General features: G+C 38.9%; 1 protein-coding gene and 1 pseudogene across 1 annotated transcript; both read right to left on the bottom strand.

Moving 5' to 3' along the window:
- Positions 1 to 2,930: 2,930 nt before the first annotated feature.
- Positions 2,931 to 4,259, bottom strand: LOC132643879 (uncharacterized). The gene has a single exon (XM_060360400.1). The coding sequence runs from the start codon at positions 4,257 to 4,259 to the stop codon at positions 2,931 to 2,933; it is 1,329 nt and encodes a 442-aa protein (XP_060216383.1).
- A 13,713-nt stretch (positions 4,260 to 17,972) lies between these two features.
- LOC132643878 (uncharacterized) lies at positions 17,973 to 20,549 on the bottom strand (annotated as a pseudogene).
- Between the last annotated feature and the right edge of the window lie 2,888 nt (positions 20,550 to 23,437).

The raw sequence follows: 23,437 nt of genomic DNA, 5'->3' as shown, positions 1-23,437 counted from the left end.
ATTATACAACTTAGTCATGTTCCATCTATGGTTTATCAGGAAGTGTTTTACCATGACTTTGTTTCCACCACCAGCTCTATAATCAGAGAAGTAGTCAGCTAAAGGACCAAAACCAGCCAATTGTCCCACCAGAAATTGCATTCTCCTTTATTGATTTTCCAGGTTATGCATTTTTCAGCCTTATCTCTAGCTAAAAACATATTTTTCCAGGCTTTTGAATTCCCAGGGACCCATTTTCTATCCACTGGATGTTTCCTTATGTAGTATTTAGCCACTAAGAAATCTGCCCAAATGGATTTGATAGTTCTAAATCTCCACCATCTCTTTATTGCCAGAGTGTTTGAGATTTCTTGCATCCCTCTAATTCCTATCCTATCCTCATCTTTAGGAAAACACATATTACTCCAAGAGCTCCAGTGATATCTATTTTTACCTTTTGATGTCCCCCAGAAAAAGTTGTTCATATGTTGTTCAATGAGCTTCAGAGTCTTCTTAGGAGGATCTATAGCACTTAGGTTGTAAGTAGAGAGAGCTTGAATAACACTTTTAATCAGCACCTGTCTTCCTCCATGGGATAACATGTTACCTTGCCATCCATTGATTCTCTTGATGATTTTGGCCACCATGCTATCAAAATAACAGATTTTCTTTGGTCCAATAAAAATAGGACACCCCAAGTAAGTAAATGGGAAATCCTTATTCATAAAACCAGTGCAATAAGCCTGTTAATCCTGCAAGCACAAGTTTTGGGACTGGTCAAGAAGTAGCTTTTATCAGTATTTACTAATTGTCCAGATGCCCTTTCATATCTCTTGATCTGTTTCATCACCAGTCTGATGGATTTAGAGTTACCACTACTAAATATCACTATGTCATCAGCATAGGCTAGATGAGTTATTTGAGGGCCATTGGTACTCATAGAGAAAGGGATGAAATTCTAATTAGTAATAAGGCTATTGAAGGACCTGGACAGAACTTCAGCAGCAACAACAAAGAGGGAAGGGGATATTGGGTCACCCTGTTTTAGACCATGGGAAGACTTGAAGAATCCATGTCTTACACCATTAAGAATAATAGAATACCAAACATTGGAAATGCTTCTATTAATGAGACTAATCCAAGTGGAATTGAAACCAAACTTGAGAAGGACATTAAACAAAAAAGGCCAAGCCAGTCTATTATAGGCCTTAGCCATGTCTAATTTAAGCACCACATTTCCTCTTTTGTTATCTTTAGAAATCTGGTGGATTACTTCTTGAGTTAACATCACATTATCGGTGATGAGTCTCCCAGATATAAAACCACTCTAATTTTCTGAGATGAGTTTAGGAAGGAGGGGATTTAATCTGTTGGCAAGGATCTTTGACAAGATTTTGTTAGAGTAGTTGCTGAGGCTAATAGGCCTAAACTCAGAGAAGTTAGAAGGGGACTCTACTTTGGGAATCAGAGTTAAACACGTATGAGAGTAGAACTTGGTAAGACTTTTACCATTGAAAAATTCTCTAACAAAGTTAGCAACATCTTCTTCTATGATATTCCAGCAAGCTTGGTAGAAATGCCCATTAAAACCATCAGGGCCTACACTACTATCTTTATTCATGCCAAACATAACAACTTTTATCTCCTCCTTATTAGGCATCCTGGTGAGAGTCTCATTATCCTCAGTAGTGATAATCCGGGGAATATGGTCCATGGTATTATGTTGCTCTAGATTGAGGCTGAGTTTGAACTGTTTACCAAAATGCTTGACAACATTTTTAGCAATTTTTTCTTTGCCTTGAATCCATCTACCTCTGTGGTTTTTTATTCTTTGGATTTCAAGTTTCCTTCTTCTGAATCTCAAGACACTATGAAAATATTTAGTGTTTTTGTCACCATCTTTGAACCAGCTAATCTTAGCTTTTTGTTTTAAAAGAGAATCCTGTAAGCTAAGCCATTTGACATATTCTGCATAACCTTTGTTGAGATCCTCCCTAGAATGATCAGAATTATTCATAATATCCAGTTTTTTTAGCAGTTCCATTCTAGTTTCCCAACTCTGTACATTTTCATGAACATCTCCAATATTGTGTCTGGACCAGTGGCTAAGCACTCTACCCCGTTTTTTTAGCTTAATTTGAAGAATCCACATTGCATTTCCTCTAACCTGTTCCTTCCAGGACTTCTCTACCATTTGACGAAAATCAGGTTGATTAATCCAAAAGTTTAAAAACTTGAAATACTTGATACTACAGTGCTGGTCATCATTGAATTTGAACAGAAGTGGCCTATGATCCGATCCTATTCTAGCAAGGTGCCTTACCAAGTTGTTTTGAAATTTTTGTGTCCAGTCATCATTAATAAGGATCCTATCAAGCCTTTTCCAGATCCTTTTGGTCAGCCTCCTGTTGTTACACCAAGTAAATTTGGGTCCAGTAAAACCAACATCAGACAAACCACAAGATTCCATAGTATTTATAAAGTCAATGCTCTTACCGATTCTATAAGTTTTAGCCCCCAGCTTTTCATCAGTATCCATGATAACATTAAAATCTACTCCCATACACCATGGCCCATCTACTTTAAGACTGACCTCCATAATGCAATCCCATAATTCAATTCTCTCCAAGGCAGAACATTTTGTATAAATTGCAGTAATATAGGTACCTGTATCAGTGGGAGAGTTCTTGAGTTTAATGGTGATCTGTTGGTCATTGTTTTCCAAGATCTCATAATGGTCAAAGTTGTTCCAAAAACACCATATTTTTCCATTAGTATTGCAATACAATGATGGAATCTCAAAAACTTCTTATAACCATCAATTTTGATCTTGTTTATGAAAGGTTCTGATAAAGCCACAAAGTTTACTTTATTGATCTTATTGAGCAGTTTCAATCTGTGAATTGCTCTCTTGGACTTCACCCGCCTTATATTCCAAAAAATTGTACTAATCATGGAATAGAGGGGGGAAGGGCACTTTGTCTGAGTTTCCTCTCCTTGATCTTATCAGGATACTTCCTTCTGGTAGTGTTCTCTTTCTTTCTGTTTCTGCTTCTTCCTCTAGAATCAGAAGCGAACCATTTTCCTTGGCTTTGTGAGTTAGGATTATAGTCCTTGTCCTTAGTAGTTGATTCCTCCGTATCGGATATAGCAGTAACTTTCATGTTGTTGTTTTCGTTGACTGTGTTAATATTGACTTTGTTGTTGTTCTTCCCCTCATTTTTTTTGTTCTTCTTGGTTTTCTGTTGCTGTTTTCCTTTTGCCTCCTTTCTATGCTTGTCTCCCGGGTCCATATCCTTCTTGTTGTTCTCTTTCCCATTATCATGGACAATAATTTGCTCCTCCATTGGGAAGTCTTGGAGTTCAGATAGCATCTTGATACCTTTATGATTCCTGATGATTGATGGAAAACTCGAGGTGCTAATTTGTGCTGGAGAAGTAATTTCCCCTTCCTCTATAACCCCATTGATATTATGCATATTTATACTTTGCTCGATGTTGATGTTAGCACTGTCGTGATCGTCTTTGGTGTTGCTTACATGAGTTTCCTCCCCTAGAGAATCCTGAATTTGCTCATCTTTTTTCTTTCCAGCCTTGTTATCAGTAATCAAATGAGACTCTACTTCTCCTTGGAAGCCCTTCATATCTTGGTTGTTTCCTGCTTCTTTGGGAGGATTGGTGACTTTGTTTCTTTTGTTCCTCTTATTGGTTTCAAACAATGCTACAGATTTAAAGATAACCTTGTTCTTCTTTTGATGCATCTTTTTTTTTTCATTCTTCTTCTTTTTATTCTGTCTTTCTTTCATGCTTAATATATTTATCACCTGATCATTCCTAACTTCCCTGATGTTTTTAGCAGTTGTGCCCATCACGATTTGATCTGTTTCCTTTACATTCCCCTGGCCATCTTTCTCAGTTTTCTGATTTCCTTGATTGTTCATATTGTCTCCTTTCCCTGATAAATCATTGTTTTTTTGCCTCTCGACATCTAGTTGTTTTTGAGCCATAGGCAGACCAGTTGCCCCTGTAGCTTCTATATTGATATTTTCCCCATTAACTTCATGGAGATTAGGGACATTCTTGTTCTTCTTCCTTTCTAGGACTCGGCATTCCGTCATGTTATGACCTAGTTTTTTGCTGTGTGTGCAATATTTGGGGAGCCCCTTATATTCTAGTTTTTGGAAAAAGCCTTTTAACGGTGTAGATTCAGATTCGACACCAATCCAAATTCTATCAGGCGGTGATTTCAGTAAGTTGACCTCGACTCTGATTTTTGCCATACTTGGTTTAGTTCGACCCAACGTAGCATTATCAAGAGTTAAAGGTGTTCCTACCGAATACATAAGTTGTTTCAAGTAATGCCAACTGTGAAGGTGGAATGGCAAACCTGGTAGAAGAACCCATGTCGGAGCGATAGGGAGATCTTCTTCAGGTTTAAAATCTGGACTCCATTTCTGGAGTCACATCTACGCTCCGTCAAACTCGAGCATTCTTCTAAACCATACTATATTGAAATGCTCCATATTTTTGAGGTCTATGAACACATTGAAGTTATCATAGACCCCAATTGTAGCAGAACCTTTCAGAACAATCATTTCGTTGAACTTCGACCTAATTTTATCGATTTGAGGTCTTGGCTTGAGGAACTTTCCAACCAGCGTATACCGACAGTCTTCCGCCATCGTCCCATAATAATCTTCTATGTTAAAGATTGCCGCCGGGACTCCATTATGTGTTGCTGGATGAGCAAAAATTTGATCTTTCATTCGATGAGTAGGAAGTGCATTAGCTTTTGGGGGAGCTGCAATTGATTCAGCAAATGTTGGTTTTTGTAAAATTCCTTCCGTGGTGGGTACCACCCCCCAAGGGGGGAGCCTCCTTCACTTGACGCGCCGGAGGAAGGCCTCCCGGCGTCTCCATGAAGGAGGAGCGTGAAGCACACTTGTTATAATGTTCTTTTTAAAGCCGTTGTGGAGGAGAGAGAAGAGAGAGAAAAAATGTTGTCTTGGGCAGATATGCTCCAACTTATTGAGATCAAAATTCATAATATTCATCTTAAGTTCCGCAATCCTATCCTTAACACCTTGAATGATCTTCTTAAAATTTCCCTTTTCCCCTCAAATCCAAGCTAGTAAGGATGAACAACACTTTTTAACTTAAAGCTCACTCTAAATTGTTCAAAATATCCCATATCTCGATTCCACGATCTTGTTATAGTCGCGTTCGCTCCATCTTTTCTCAAATAAAATTGCTTTTTTTTTTATAACACTAGCTTCTGTATTCATAATTAAAGGAGTATGATCAGAGCCTCCGTTTCTAAGTGAAGGATATTCACATCATTAAATTCTAGTCTCCAGCCCCAGGAACCCATAGCTCTATTGGGTCTTTCTTGTATAATGCCGTCATTTTTTCTATAACACCACCAGGTCCACAGTTTTAAATAAGCCTAAATCTACATCCCATGAAAAATCTTTAAAATCACTTAAAGACGTTGTTTCTCTAATCCTCCCCCCCCCCCCCCCCCCCCTCTCCCCACACACACACCCAAATTTTCCGAGTTATCAATTATAACATCAAAATCTCCGGCCATTACCTAAAGCGAGCCCCATCAACTCAACTTAACAATAAGTTCATGCAATTGAGTTCTACGAGTAGCTTTATTAGTACCTAAATTTATAGAAAAATACACACCAATATTTTCGATTTGATACCATATCATGTATATAAATTTTAATGTAAAAGGAGGATGAGTTAGATTGACATATTTGAACATCGCCATTCCTAAATAAGCATAGTCCGCCGTTCCTAAATCAGCATAGTCCTCTAGCTAATCCTACCAGATCCGCCGTAGTAACATGTGTCATATTTGTCTCTGAACTCAACAGAAATTGACTTCTTCAAAAATGATTTTAGTAGACAAAATCCCTTCATGCATAAATCCTAACTAATGAATAAGAAGAATTAATGTTGGAAATATAAAGCGGACCCTTGATAATATCATAGGGCACGAAGAGGATGGAAGAGAAAATAGACATTAAGCTTACTCATTTCATTAGTAAAACTCCACTCTTACCTTATAAGATCACAAAATGAGTTTATATAGGTGCCAATAGATAATTCTAGACTCGTACTACTAAAATATATTTTCACACTCATACTATGACCTTGCCTCCGAAGGTGTTCACGGTTCGATTTGAATCGATTTTTGTGAAAAAAATGTAATCAAGCCAGTTAAGTCAATTATTTAAGTCGTTAAATCAAACTAAGTCATTTTTTTTTTGGTTATCTCGATTTTTATTGGTTTTCTAAAAGACATAGAAGTCAGCTCACATATATGAACAATGAACACGGGAAAAAAAAATGCAAGTTTAAGCTTTTAGCAAAGCAGCACAGAATCTGAAGAAAATAAAAATTGTTTCAACACTATTGTTAATCGCAAACTGGCAAAGACCGTTTTAACCTATCACAAGTGGCAACGTTAAATTTCAAATTTTTCATACATATGCAAGGAAGACGCCACCTATGGCCGATTTTTTTTTTTTCAAAAAAAAAAAAACAAGTGGCAACGTTAAATTTCAAATTTTTCTTCACGTTCTATACACATTGCATTTGCACATATCATCTTCCATACATTTGCACACAGTACACTTGAATTAGAGAGAAGGACCTTTTGGGCCTGGGGGACTTGCACATTAGGTGTTTGGAAATAAAACTTCACGAGACGTGCGCACAAATGTCCTATTTCGGGGGTGGTCTCTAATTTTTGTCCCTCAAATCGTTAGTCTTTAATTTTTGCCCTTCGACACTTTAAGTAATAAAAAAGTGACTGAAAATACCCCTAACATTCTGAGTTCAAACCCAGCAGAGTAAAAAAAAAAATTCGCAGGGTAAGGTTTTAATAGAAATTGTGCCAATTCAGGCGACATTATACCTTAAGGCATAGTTCATGTAGCATGCTTTTTCGACATAGTTTTGTAGTATAACTTAACTTCTACAGAATTATGCCGGATAAGGCATAGTTTGTCACATCCCCAACGAGGAGTATGACAGGCTCCGACCCGTAGGCCGAAAGTCACCTGACTTAACAGTTACTTGGACATCACATACCATAACTCAAAGAACATCTGCACGCAGAAAAGGCCCAACATAGAAATATTCGATAATTCAACACATATGTACATATGCGGACTGACAAGGTCGCCACAACATAAAGTATATCATAAAGCCGACAAGGCTATCAGAAAAATATCAAGAACCCAAAACAAGGCTGACAAGGCCATACATAATATTTACATATCCCACTATGTTCATGAGCCTCTAAGAGTATACATATGAACATATATTATACTAACAGAAAAGTACCAAAGGATAGAAAGCCCGGAGTAGTGGAACTTGCTAACACCGCTGAAGCTGGAATCCTACTGCGGTTGCTCCTCGATAACTCTGTCAGAGCCTGCAGCACGAAATGCAGCGACCCGTGCAATGGGACGTCAGTACGGATAAAAGTACTAAGTATGTAAGGCAGGAGGGTAACAACATAATTAAGATATAATGTAACATTAATAAAGGCAAAAGAAAATCGAACATCTGGAAGTAGCACAAAATACTATGCATGATCAAATCATTGGTATGCTTACACATATATATGCATATATATACGTAATAGATAGTATCCATGCCCGACCGTAAGGCTCGGTGTTATATGTGTAAGATCATGCCCGGCCATTAAGGCTCGGTGTTATCATCATAAGCCCGCGTCCGGGGCAATATCATAACATGCCCACTGCAGTGGTGTGCGCATTTACGTGCCATGCCCGGCCGAATATAGCGCGGCACAGTGTAGTAAAATAGTGCATTACATTTATTTATATGTATACACCATTGTTGGTCCGAACCGGGAAAGCAACGCAGGACCCCGCTTTCCTTCCGCGATGCGGATGAAAAGCGCAATGTCCTGAGGCCTCCCGCTTTCCTTCCGCGATGCGGATGGAAAGCCTGATGGTAATGCCTGGAGCTGATTTTGGATGAGAAGTCAATGATCTGACCTTGGCCTTTCGGAGTGACATAAGGTCGGTAACCTCCAAATATCTTATGGAATTCGTATCGAGTCCAAAGGAGTAATCGATGATGATAAGTAAAATAATATTTTAAGAATCAATAAAATAACATGACATTAAGATTTGTAATACAAAGCATGAGAATAGAGTGGATTTGTTATGGAACGCTTGTGTTTATATTCTAGTTGGACTCGTGCCAAAGAAAGAGGGAAACAAACACCTTACATACCTTATCCGTCAAGTCACCACTTAAAGAATTCCTTACACCGATGCTTGCCCTTCACCCGAGCCTTATCTTTACTAGAGTAGCAAGATCTTCAATATTTACTTTGTTTCCAAGCCAACTCCAACACAGAATGAAATTATAATCGAGACTACACGTTCTCCGGACCTTGATTAATATTCCGTAACTTGAAATTTACTCAAAATCCTCACTTCTATGTGATATAAGAGCCCTCTTGTTTGCTGAAATTTCTGGAATAATTTCGAGAATTATGATGGAGAAAAAAGGGGTTTTTTAACCCTTTTATAGTGGCTAGGGTCGGCAGTACTGTAGCAGTACTATAGCAGCTCTGTTTTTGCTTTGTCAGCTGAGTTTGTAATGTCTATAATTCTCTACTCCGATGTCCTATCGACGAGTGGTTTGTTGCATTGTAAACTAGACTTGACGAACTTCATTTTAAGATTTTGAAACACCTTAAAACGCCTAATATACATGGAGATATACCCCTCCAAAGTTGACTCAAGATTCTATTTCAAATTTTCGACAAACTTATTTTCCTTTATTGGCTTGGTCCCAGAGTCTTCCATAGCTTATTATATGAACTTTAAATCCTCGTAACCATGAGATAGATGCATACAATCTCCCATATCCTAGGAAATGCTCCACGTCTAGACTTAAACAACTAATGCCTAATAGATTTCACGTACAAGACTACGAGGTGTAACATTCTCCCCCCTTTAAAAACATTCATCCTCGAATGTCGGAATACCCGAGGGTTAATAAAATTTCCACGGAACGTTAGTAAATTATCTCTCGTGATTAGAGCACCTCTAATCTTCTACATGTCACAAGTCCTAATCACAAGTCCTACATGATACCATAATCAATGACACACAGTCATACAATGATTAGAATAATATTTCTCATCTTATTGACTCTTAAGGGGAGGGGGGGTTTAAATATAACTCTTACCTTGTAAGTGATTTGCGGATATAGCAGAACCTTGCAAGAATTCTTTCGGAGTAGTATCATCTGTGACGGGGTATAAATGGGGATACTTTGACTTCATTTCTGATTCAGCTTCCCATGTCATGTCTTCCCTATCTTTACTCCTCCATAGAACCTTCACTGAAGTCACGTCTTTGTTTCGAAGTCTGCGGACTTGTCTGTCAAGAATAGCAATTAGTTCTTCCTCGTATGTCAGATTTTCTGTAACTTGTATATCGTCACCAGGTACGATTCTGGATGGATCTCCAATACACTTCCTAAGCATGGACACATGGAAAACTGGATGAACCGCTTGCAGTTCTGATGGCAGCTCCAATTCATAAGCCACCTCGCCTACCCTTCGGATGATCTTATAAGGTCCTATATATCGGGAATTAAGTTTCCATTTCTTACCAAACCGCATCACACCTTTCATAGGTGATATCTTCAGAAATACCCAATCACCTACCTGAAATTCTAATTCTCGTCGTCATACATCTGCATAAGATTTCTGACGACTCTGAGCTGTACGCAATCGTTCCTGAATAAACTTTACCTTTTCAATAGCCTGATGAACAAGGTTTGGCCTAAATAAGTTTGCTTCTCCGACTTCAAACCAACCGGTAGGGGACCTACACTTCCTACCATATATAGCTTCATACGGAACCATTTTGATACTGGCATGATAGCTATTATTATAAGCAAACTCTATCAAAGGCAAATGATCATCCCAACTTCCTTGGAAATCTAGTACACAAGCTCGTAACATATCTTCTAAGGTCTGAATAGTCCGCTCAGCTTTCCCATCTGACTGCGGATGGAAAGCCATACTAAGATTTACTCGAGTACCAAGACTTTCCTAAAAAGATTTCCAGAACTTTGCCGTAAACTGTGCGCCTCTGTCTGAAATAATTGACAGCGGAATGCCATGAAGGCAGACAATCTCCTTAAGATATAGCTTAGCATAGTCTTCAGCAGTATAGGTAGTTCTTACTGGCAAGAAATGAGCTGATTTAGTTAACCTATCAACAATCACCTAACTAGAATCGAATTTGCGACGAGAACGGGGCAATCCCGTGACAAAATCCATATTAATCACTTCCCACTTCCATGCTGGGATCTCCATTTCTTGTAATAAGCCACTGGGTTTATGATGCTCGATCTTCACCTGTTGGCAAGTGGGGTATTGAGCTACAAAGTAAGCAATATCTTTCTTCATATCATTCCACCAGCAAAAGCTCTTGAGGTCATGATACATCTTGGTGGACCCGGGATGAATCGAATACCGGGAGTAATGAAATTCTGACATGATCCTGTCCCGAAGCCCAATTACATTTGGGACGCACAAACGACCTCGATGTTTAAGAAACCCATTTGAATCCAGTTCGAAGGCTGAGATTCGATTTTGTTGCACTCCTTCCTTAATGTTAAATTAAAACTGGATTTTCATACTTTTGAGTTTTTACATCTGAGGCAAGTGTCGATTGGGATATATTCTGTAAAGCAATTCCAGTGTCTTCCGAATCTAGTGAGCGAACTCCCAAATTTGCTAAGCGATGAAGTTCTCTGGTCATTTCCAATTTTTCTACTGGCACATACAATAGACTTCCCATTGATTTGCTACTTAGGGCATCAGCTACAAGATTAGCTTTGTCGGGGTGATATAAAATCTCAGCATCGTAATCCTTTAGCAATTCGAGCCATCTTCGTTGCCTCAAATTCAATTCCTTTTGCCTAAATATACATTGAAGGCTTTTATGGTCTGTATAGATATCGACATGAACTCCATATAAATAATGCCGCCATATCTTTAGAGCGTGAATCACTGCCGCCAACTCTAGATCATGGGTTGGATAATTTTGCTCATGTTTTTGTAGTTATCGGGAGGCATAAGCAATCACCTTACTGTTTGCCATCAACACACATCCCAGGTCGGTGCGTGATGCATCACAGTATACGGCGTAACCCTCGGTGCCTTCTGGATGGGTGAGGACAGGGGCAGATGTCAACTTATCTTTCAATTTCTGGAAACTCCGCTCCCACGCTTCTGACCATTGAAACTTGGCCCCCTTCTGAGTTAATTTTGTAAGGGGAGCTGCTATAGAAGAAAATCCCTCTAAAAATCTTCGATAATATCCAGCAAGACCTAAGAAACTTCGGACTTCCGAAGCGGTTGTTGGTCGGGGCCAATTCTTAACGGCTTCAGTCTTCCGATCATCAACTTTAATACCTTCATCGGACACAATATAGCCTAGAAAAGCCACTGAAGTTAGCCAAAATTCACATTTAGAAAATTTGGCATACAGCCTTTGATCTCGCAATGTTTGCAACGCCTTTCGGAGGTGATCAGCATGTTCCCTCTCCGAACGAGAATATACCAATATATCGTCAATGAATACAATAACAAAAATATCCAAGAAGGGTCGGAATATGGTGTTCATTAGCGCCATAAACACCGCAGGAGCATTTGTCAATCCGAAAGACATAACTAAGAATTTAAAATGCCCATATCTCGTTCGGAAAGTTGTCTTCAGAATGTCTTCCCCTTTTACACGTAGCGGATGATACCCTGACCTTAAGTCAATCTTTGAGAAGCATTTAGCACCCTGTAGCTGGTCAAACAAATCATCAATTCTAGGCAATGGATATTTGTTCTTTATAGTCACCTTATTCAATTGCCGGTAGTCAATACACATTCTTAGTGAGCCATCCTTCTTGCGCACAAATAATACTGGTGCTCCCCATGGAGAAGTACTGGGCCTAATGAAGCCTTGTATAATAAGTCCTGCAATTGTACCTTCAATTCGCGCAACTCGGCGGGGGACATAAGATAAGGAGGAATAGACATAGGTTGGGTGTCCGGATACACATCAATCGCAAATTCAATTTCCCTTTCGAGAGGGAGGCCTGGTAATTCATCGGGGAATACATCCTGAAATTCATTAACTACAAGAACGGATTGCAAAGTTGGTGGTTCAGCTTCAGTGCTCCTAACTCGAACCAAATGATAAATATACCCTTTGGAAATCATTTTTCGCGCCTTAAGGTAGGAAATAAACCTACCGATTGGTGCTGGGGTATTGCCCATCCATTTAAGAACTGGTTCACCCGGAAACTGAAATTTCACAGTTTTGGACCAACATTCCATGATAGCATCAAAGTCCACCATTTCTAACTCCACTAGATCAGCAACTGTTTAACGACCACATATCGTAACCACACACCTACGATAAATTCGTCTTGCAATAATAGGTTCCCCGACCGGAGTAGAAACCAAGAAAGGCTAGGACAAAGATTCGGGCTTTATACCGAACTTATCAGCAATATAAGGTGTGATATAAGATAGCGCGGAACCCGGATCAATCAATGCATAGACATCATAAGAACAAATGGATAAAATACCTGTCACAACATCTGGAGATGACTCAAGATCCTGCCGTCCTGCAAGTGCATAAATACGATTCTGGCTGCTGCCGGAAGCAGACACCAGACCTCTTCCCCTACCTCTACCTGCTGGGGCTGGAGAAGAACCTTGTCCAGGAGGGCGAACAGAGGATGAAGAACCTGCGATTGAACCTGTTGGCTGAGCCGGGCCTCCTCTACCACGGGATGGATAATTTCCTATAACCTGACTAGGCTGTCCACAGTAATAACACACCCCCATACCTTGGCGGCACTGGCCAGAGTGGCCTTTACCGCACTGGTCACAACGGGGCAAGGGAGGCCTTGCCTGGCTAGACTCTCCCCTATAAGAAGGAGCCGGTACTCTCGAACTCTGACCCGATCCTGAATAAATAGGCCGATCATAACGCTGCCTCTGAAATCGGGAAGGTGCACTCATTACTGAAGGGGCTGATCTTTTAAAAGAATAGGGCCTATAACCTTCCTGATAAGTATCTGAATAGCCTGTGGATCTGGCCCGCTTATTACGGCCCCTATTCGAGTCTTGATCGATCCGCTGCTGACGTTCAAGGTCCTCCAAATTCTGAGCATATGCCTGAATACGAGCAATATCCATGCCGCTCTGCAGTGAGGCCCAAGTCCCATCACAAAACGATGTACCCTATCTTCCATTTCAGCTACCATTGCCGGGGCGTATCTAGCCAAGGAGTTAAACATCAAACTATATTCCCGAATACTCATATTATTCTGGCGAAGCAACAGAAATTCATCGGCTCTAGCTCTGCGAACCTCAGCGGGCAGATAATGATCCAGAAAGGCTCTGGTGAATTCCGACCATACTGCTGGAGGTGCGTTCGGCCCTCTCGATTGCTGCCAAGACTCATACCATACTGCGGCCACATCCCACAATCTATGAGAAGCTAGCTCCACTGATTCTGTGTTAGAAGCATGCATTACCCTCAAAGCGCGGCCCATTCGATCTATAAAATTCTGAGGGTCATCCTTCGGATTTGTCCCCGTGAACACCGGAGGGTCCAAGGTATAAAAATCACGTACACGAGAACTAACAGCCCTATCCGAAAGGCCAGCCTGCCGCTGAGTCTGAGTAGCCACCAATCTAGTCAATAACTGGACTGCATCTCGCAAGTCCTGTTTTGTAACAGCAGGGGGAGGAGCTGGAGGCTGAGCAGCCGGAGGGACTGGAGCCCTATCTTGCTCTTCTGCACCTGATGGAGTAAAGGTAGCGTGCATAGGGGTAGCGCTCTGAGCCTCGCTATGCCCTAACTCAGCTGGCGGTACTCTACTCGGGCCTTCCCCAGCAGTAGCCAGTATTTTGCTAACTTTCTTCTTCCTCGGGGGCATTGCTGAAAATTAAACACGGAAGGATTAGATAGTTGCATTCTTAACTTGGCTCTATCGCACGATCTAGATCATGAAGAAAAGTATCTTCCTAAATGTCCTGTAGCCTTCTAGCTATAGATATGGTGCACGGCATATCGATAACCAGGACTCTACTGAACACGGCTCATGGACATCCCTAGGACTGAACCGCTCTGATACCAATTTGTCATATCCCCAACGAGGAGTATAACAGGCTCCGACCCGTAGGCCGAAAGTCACCAAACTTAACAGTTACTTGGACATCACATACCATAACTCAAAGAATATCTGCACGCAGAAAAGGCCCAACATAGAAATATTCGATAATTTAACACATATGTACATATGTGGACCGACAAGGTCGCCACAACATAAAGTATATCATAAAGCCGACAAGGCATTCAGAAAAATATCAAGAACCCAAAACAAGGCTGACAAGGCCATACATAATATTTACATATCCCACTATGTCCATGAGCCTCTAAGAGTATACATATGAACATATATTATACTAACAGAAAAGTACCAAAGGATAGCAAGCCCGGAGTAGTGGTACTTGCTAACACCACTGAAGCTGGAAAATCCTACTGTGGTTGCTCCTCGATAACTCTGTCAGAGCCTGCAGCACGAAATGCAGCGTCCCGTGCATGGGACGTCAGTACATATAAAAGTACTAAGTATGTAAGGCAAGAGGGTAACAACATAATTAATATATAATGCAACATTAATAAAGGCAAAAGAAAATCGAACATCTGGAAGTAGCACAAAATACAATGCATGATCAAATCATCGGTATGCTTACACATATATATGCATATATGTACGTAATAGATAGTATCCATGCCCGGCCGTAAGGCTCGGTTTTATATGTGTAATATCATGCCCGGCCATTAAGGCTCGGTGTTATCATCATTAGCCCGCGTCCGGGGCAATATCATAACATGCCCACTGCAGTGGTGTGCGCATTTACGCGCCATGCCCGGCCGACTATAGCGCGGCACGGTGTAGTAAAATAGTGCATTACATTTATTTATATGTATATACCATTGTTGGTCCGAACCGGGAAAGCTGTGCAGGACCCCACTTTCCTTCCGCGATGCGGATGAAAAACGCAATGTCCTGAGGCCTCCCGCTTTCCTTCCTCGATGCGGATGGAAAGCCTGATGGTAATACCTGGAGCTGATTTTGGATGAGAAATCAATGATCTGACCTTGGCCTTTCGGAGTGACATAAGGTCGGTAGCCTCCGAATAGCTTATGGAATTTGTATCGAGTCCAAAGGAGTAATCGATGATGATAAGTAAAATAATATTTTAAGAATCAATAAAATAACAAGACATTAAGATTTGAAATACAAAGCATGGGAATAGAGTGGATTTGTTATGGAACGCTTGTGTTTATATTTTAGTTGGATTCGTGCCAAAGAAAGAGGGAAACGAACACCTTACATACCTTATCCGTCAAGCCACCACTTAAAGAATTTCTTACACCGATGCTTGCCCTTCACCCGAGCCTTATCTTTACTAGAGTAGCAAGATCTTCAATATTTACTTTGTTTCCAAGACAACTCCAACACAGAATGAAATTATAATCGAGACTACACGTTGTCCGGACCTCGATTAATATTCTGTAGCTTGAAATTTACTCAAAATCCTCACTTCTATGTGATATAAGAGCCCTCTTGTTTGCTGAAATTTCTGGAATATTTTGGAGAATTATGATGGAGAAAAATGGGGTTTTTAACCCTTTTATAGTGGCTAGGGTCGGCAGTACTGTAGCAGTATTGTAGCAGCTCTGTTTCTGCTTTGTCAGCTGAGTTTGTAATGTCCATAATTCTCTACTCCGATGTCCTATCGACGATTCGTTTGTTGTATTGGAAACTAGACTCGACGAACTTCATTTTAGGATTTTGAAACGCCTTAAAACGCCTAATATACATGGAGATATACCCCTCCAAAGTTGACTCAAAATTCTATTTCAAATTTTCGACAAACTTATTTTCCTTGATTTGCTTGGTCCCAGAGTCTTCCATAGGTTATTATATGAACTTAAACCCTCGTATCCATGAGATAGATGCATACAATCTCCCATATCCTAGGAAATGCTCCACGTCTAGACTTAAACAGCTAACGCCTAATAGATTTCACGTACAAGACTACGAGGTGTAACATAGTTTTTATGTAAGCTGGACAAGGCATAGTTACGTAGAAAATATGTCGTCTCTAGCAACTGGCATAGTTCTGTAGAAATTAACTTACATAGAAACTATGCCTTGTCCGGCATAGTTCTGTTGAAATTAAGTTATCCTGCAAAACTATGTCTTGTCCGGCATAGTTCTGTAGGATACTACAGAACTATGCCTTAAGGCATAACTTTGCCCCGAATAGGCATAGTTTCTATGAAAACATTGCCTTGCGGAATTGTTTTCTTTTTTTACTCTACTGGGCTTCGAACCCAGAATCTATGGTTTCATAGACCAGTGAATAGAGATACTTTGGCCCATAAATTTTCATTAAATAAGAAGTAGGGACAAAAATTAAAGACCAGCAATTTGAGGGTTAAAAACTAAAGACAAGTCCATATGAAGGACAATCCCCGCAAATTTTTGAAACTGCACTGGTGCTTTGTAATAGGGTCAACCTTTAGAGCCCGTTTGGATTGGCTTATAAGTTGCTGAAAACAGCTTATAAGCTGTTTTCAACTTTTTTGAGTGTTTGGCTGGCCAGCTTATAAGCCATTTTGCGTTTAAAATAATCCCAAAAAAATAAGTTGGGGTAGCTCAACTTTTTTTTTTTTTGGCTTATAAGCTATTTCTTTAAGCTAAGCCAAACGGGCCCTTAGTTTGAAATATTAAGGCCCAATCTAGTCTAATTATAAAAAATAAAAATAAAAAAGTGTTCAGAGTACAAAAACATAATATATATTACTATAAAATTTTGATAAGACTAGAAATTAAAAACACACTCACACAAATATATATAGTTTTTAAAATAGGTATACACAAAATCGGTTTGGTTCGATTTTTTCTGGTTATTTTCTACTTAAAATTAAAATCAAATCAAATATTGTCGGGCTGTAAAATTAAAAATTCAGTTGTTTTTCTCGGATTCGTTTGATTATTGGTAAAATTCAGTTTTTTTTCTCGGGTTCGTTTGATTATTGGTTTGGTTCAATTTTTCGATCTTTCTTGAACACTCCTACTTGCCTCCTTGAAAACACAATAGTGTACCTAAATAATGTAAAGACTATGCATCTAATAACATAGATATCCTAAAAGCCACATCAATAACAACAAAGTGCATGAATTTATACTATTCAAAAGTACATTTTTCAACAATTAAAACCCTAACAAACGATTTAGCAGTAAGAGGGATTGAGGGAAACAATATAAATTTACCCAATTGGCTGAGGAGAAGACATGAATAAGGGAAGTTGAAGAAAATTCTTATCTTGGAGCTGGTTTGAATGGATATTGCGGAAGTGTAGATATTACCAAATCAACATTGAGACCCGAATTGTGGGTGGGACATTGTGGAAGTGCCGATATACAGAGGATTTGCAAAGTGTCGATATTGTGGAGGGAGAGAGATACGTAAGTTATTCAAATATTTATTATGTCGTCTAAGAAACTGCCATAATACTATGTTTCAATTTGCGGCAGCTTTTTAGAAGTCATAATATTAACGCTGTAATTATTATATTTTTTGTAGTGACGATGTTATATACAAGAAAGGTAAATAATTGTAAGTGGTACGTTGAGTACACATTCTCAATCACACTATTGAAATAAAAAATATCATACTGAGGAGATGATATCGGAGTGTTCTTTTTTGTTTAGTCCAATCTTATTTTTGCATTCAGGACAATTATTATTGATGAACCTCCATTCTATTGGTTTACAACCTTATTTTGATGAAATAATCTCAAAAGGTGAAATAATAATTTCTACCACTCGCAGAAAACTCCACGTCCATAAATCCCACTATTGCAGTTCAAACTTGGCAGCTCCAAATTCAATGGAGCCTTATGAATGTCAGATTGTTCTCCATTTGCTTGAAACCTAGCCACGGAACAGTCAGCATCAAAGAGTCTGGAAGCTGCAAAATTTTTGTCTCCTCCCATTACTCGCATCAGGATACCCATCTTTACTCTGCTCACGTAGTCCTTCCTATAAGTTTGGCCTAAAACACCATTCACTTCATCACTTAAAGAGAAAAACCTGAACCCAAGTTCAAGATGAGCAAAACTGTCATCATTCGTTATGCCGTAGTTATGAACTCATGATTCTTGCTCTGTAATAGGCACAATCCTGGCTGTGATCATGAGAACATTTTCAATATCGGTGACAGCCTCGTTAGTGTTGCTGATTCTTGTAATCGAGGTCACAGGTACAGTTTCAGACTGCCACTTTGCACCTTCACTATCAGGAAGAAATATTGGTTCACTCTCGAAGTGAATAGCAAGGCGATCGATGGAATCATCCCATGTTGTTGTTTTTAGTGCAACAACTGAGATTTTGTGAGTATCATAAAGAATACCAAAGGATTTTACCCAAGTAAAGTCTCTCTTCCTGTTCTCGTTTATCCTTCCTATGAAATGAGAATCTCTGTCACAATCTACATTCCATGCAAATAAAAATACTCAGATAAATGCATGGTTTAGTTATAACATAAAAAGAAAAAAAAATTAGAAATTTAGTATTAATTACTTACTACAAACGGGTTTGCAAGAGACACAATCAACTTGACAAGTGGCAGGGCAAGAGGTAGGGCACACATGTTGGACAGCATAGCAACTGGGGTAGTACTTGTTCTTGCACGCGCGGGTGGTTTAGGAGTGGGTGATGGATAAGGTGGAGGTGGTGGAGAACCAGATGAGGATGGTGGAGGAGAATATGAAGATGATGGAGGAGGAGAAGATGGAGTACTTGGGGAAGGAGATGAGGGTGGCAACGAAGGTTGTGGAGGTGATTCCTTAGGAGGAGATGGCGGTGGAGTTTCATCCTATGGCGGTGGAGTTTCATCCTTAGGAGGTGGAGGTGATTCCATAGGAGGAGATGGTGGTGGAGTTGAGTCCTTAGGAGGAGAAGGAGGTGGAGTTGATTCCTTAGGAGGAGATGGCGGTGAGTATAATCCTTTGGTGGGGATGGAGGTGGATTTTCTTTCTTAGGAGGAGATGGTGGTGGAGTTGATTCCTTAGGTGGAGATGGCGGTGGAGTATATTCCTTTGGTGGGGATGGAGGCGGAGTTTATTTCTGTTGGAAATTTTACGGAATATACTTCATCACGAACATTTGTAGGGACTTCTTTTTGTCACGACCACTTGTAAGGACTTCTTCTAAGCTTGAGGAAAATACTTGATCACGAACAATTGTAGAGAATTCTTCGTAGCTTGAGGCATGCCAATGGCACTATCCTTAAGGATATTTCACCCGGTATGGGTGTATCCCCCAGGATTCAACAAGCTCTTCTAGTACAAAACTAGGAGCCAGAATCTAACAAAAATTTCACAAAGTAGAAAACCCAACATAGAAGGAAGAATATATCTTTGTATGAATGTGTCTCACTCGTTTCTTTTTATCCCCAAAGCAAAAAAGTTGGACTGTTTATTTATAGGTAGAAGAACCACCAAAATAGACCAAATAATGTTAGAAAACGTTCATTCACATTATAGTAAAGGTCATTCAAGTCATAGTAAAGACCCAAACATTAATATGATAGCTAACGGCTCCAATTGTTAACAAAATAATGATTAGTCAAAACAATTAAGTAGTATATTAAAAACTAATTAATATGATATTAATAGTATGAATGTAGATATAATTTGGACCATTTCTTTTTGAGATACTAAATTCATTTTTTCACAACAATTTCTTAGGAGGAGATGGCGGTGAGTTGATTCCTTAGGAGGAGAGATGGTGAAGGATAAGATCCAGAACCATCACCATCAGGAGGTGGCACTGAGCCATCAACACAAATAGGCTTGCAAAAACGACACTCTGTTATGCAACCATTGGGACAGAACTTGGGACATACATGAGGAAGATTTTTACATTGCTTGATCTCATCATCCGAGCAGTGAGAATGGCTTGGATGATCGGCTATTCCAGGGTGGGGGAGTTTTGGTCTCTGCCACTGCTACAAACATTAGCAAGACAATCCCCAAACCCACAACAATGTGGGTTGTCGATCTAGCCATTTCAACAACGTGTGATAGTATTCTCACTATTCTTATTAATTAGTCACTCTCTAATTAATTGTTCAACTACTTGTGTTGAATCAGGGATTAAATTTTCATTGCAGCATCTCCCATTTTATACTTGTTGATAAGGGGAACTCTATTAACTCTACTATTTGGGGGCTTATAATTGCATTATTTAATTGATGATTGTTAGAGTATGTTCCTTTTGAAGTTGCCTTTCACATGCTTCTTTTCCAGAGTAGAAGTCAGTTGAAAGAACTCAATATGCTCTTCAATATTTTCTGTGTTATCTTGCTGCTTCAAAACTGAACGATGTGGCATCACTTGACCATAAACCTAGGATGCTACACTTTCTAAATGCTAATTATGTATATAAGTACCTTTCCTTGAACATTGGAGTAGCTTCAAACTAATTAAAAGGAAGACCCAAAATGAAGAAATCAAGGTGCTATATTTACTCTGCATGTCAGGAGGAACCATACGTACATAATGCATTTGAAAAACGCAAGATAAAGTTTGTTGGGATAAAATGAATTGAAAAATATGTAGTCTAGTTGAAAACTGATCTGTGTACAAAAAACTTTGTTACCTTCAATCACTGGTTATAAATTACGATGACGGGATAAGCCCTTTTCCATGTTATTTAAAATGTCCTAAATCTCACCAATATTTTTTTCATTACTGATCACTGGATCTCAGATAAGGTTTATTTCGACTTGAGACATATTATGATATTTATGATTTTATGATATTTGTGAAGACATGTTATCAAGTACTCCCTCCATTCATTTTTACTTGTCTATTATACTTAAAATAAATTCACTACAAAAAACGGTGCAATTAGCGGAGGTCAAAATCGCAATTTCTAGAGGTTAATAATGTTATACCCCATTTTAACCGGAGTCAAAATGGTTTACAACATTCCGGTAATTCCGGGGTTAATTAAAGTTAAGGAGTCGCCACCTAATTATTTATGGTGAATTAGAACACCTAAAGTTTATTAAAGTTATCATCTAAAGTTAACTCCGTTTATGGTCTTCTAAGTTTATGAGATTCTAGAGAAGGATTCAATTAATCTAAAGGGAAGGTATTAAGCACCCTTTAAGATCCATTAAAAATGGCTAACCGACCGAACTTATTTATAAGGCTAAGTGTAAGCATAAGATAAAACATAAACATTTTTAAAGTCCAAGTGTTGAGAGGAAAATAGTTAACTGATGCTGAATATGAGTGTTAGTTATAAAGCTTATTCATAGATGATAAAAATACTAAAATCAAAAAGTGCAAAAGTTGAGAAAAATTAAACTTATGGAAAATAGTTACATATCTTAAAAAGAAATAGCTGGCTTTGGTTTAAAGACTTAGAAAAATTAGGTACTAGTTCATTACGGAGAACGACCTTAGACCTTAATAAAATCCGAATGTCAAGATTTTCTGAAATTACTTCCTCTGAAAGTTCAGCTGATTTAAAAAAAAAAAAAACGTATCTTAACTCATGAAACTCCTAATTGTTTAACTGATTTTAAATGTCCTAGTTACTGCCATTGACGAGTAAAATGCATGAGACCTGCTTCTTCATTAAAAGGGGGTCTAAATTCAATTATGTGCTTCTCTAGACGACCAGACCAAATATCAATTAACTTGGGACACTTCAAACTCCAAATAAAGTCAACAAAACAAACACACAGCTAATCATGGCAAAACAACGGAAAGAGAGCTATCAAGGCTGATATTCGGAATAAGTAACTAAAGGAAGAGTATAGCAGGATGTTTGTCATTTCATCTCGCTTCTCTTCGGTTTTTGTTCAGATGAGTTTTGAGAGAGCGAGAGGTGTGAGTGATAGAGTAGATGCACGTTCAGGTCTTGCGATGATGTTGAGTCCCGAATCTAGCGGCGGCATAGTCTCAAAATGAGACTGCTCAGGCAGTGAGAGTCTTTATAAAGACTCCATTTTGCTCCGAAGTGTACATGTAAAAGAAGGGGAAATAAAGATTAGCGATATAATCTAACGGTTCTGTTGGATTACATAACTAGTTGAAAGTAAAACGAGAACGCAAAGCATGACAACGACAACGATGCTGAAACATATCATCAAGATATAAGGAGATTCTTACAGAAATTCTATACTAATTGGACGACTACCTATAGCAAAACAAACTACATCACGTAATGTTAAATTACTCTCACTAAAGCTATTTTGGTATGACTTAAAGATTTCAGAAGCCCGAACAAATAGAGAGTGCAGGTAAGCTCAAGTAGAATAAAGAGCAACACGCAAGGGCGAGGCCCAATTTCAACTGCAAATGCGAACCAGCTAAATGGTAGAGGAACATGCCCATTTTTTGTGATAAAGTGGTAAATGATAATGGGCAGGCCCAAACATATCATGTCTATGTCCAATTCACGAAATGAACTCATAGTATATACAGGGTATACTCTCATGTATACATCATAATGTATACATGAGTTTCACATTCATGTAATAAACAAACTGCAAATTCCTATCATGCTAATACAGATCAAAAGAAAAGGTTTATCAGAAAGCAAAGAGGTTTACAGTATGGGAGAATGCTGATTCTACATTTGTCATAGACAAGAAAAGCTACACAACTAAGCAAACACATAATTCATAGAAGAAGATTTAAACCACTTTTAGATATAGCAGGATCAATTCAATCTCAAAATAGGCATATGAAGTCTCCTAAGGCAAGAACATGGCCAAACATGTCACATATCAATTCTCAGAGAAAGGTTTATGCTAGCCTTGAATTTTCTCGAACAAATAGGTTAAGTTTTCATTAAGATAGGATAACTTAAGTCATATATGGACATATGATGGCACACAGAAGTTGATATCAGGAAACTATAAACATGCAAAGGCACCACTGGCTACTATCATAGATGAAGTACACTTTATTTCCAAATGAGTTATGGACTACCTTAATAGACTAAAAGTGACTTTGATCAACACATAAGAACAACCTAAACACTTTTAGACCATCACTGATGCACCACAGACCCCAAGATTTCAGATTAACCAGAGAAAACAAAGTAGGGAATGTTCATTAAAGGACAAAAAACCTCTTCACTCAGTGTTAAGCAAACTCCAAGCAGTTTTTATGTTAAACTAGATGAAGACAAGTTAAAAAGGGTTATGTTACAGTCTTAAAATAGTATCTCAAGTTCATTTTTATGTATGGGACTTTCA

The sequence above is a fragment of the Lycium barbarum genome, chromosome 6 (assembly GCF_019175385.1).
Source record: "Lycium barbarum isolate Lr01 chromosome 6, ASM1917538v2, whole genome shotgun sequence".
NCBI lineage: Eukaryota > Viridiplantae > Streptophyta > Magnoliopsida > Solanales > Solanaceae > Lycium > Lycium barbarum.
This window is presented reverse-complemented; position numbering and strand designations above follow the sequence as displayed.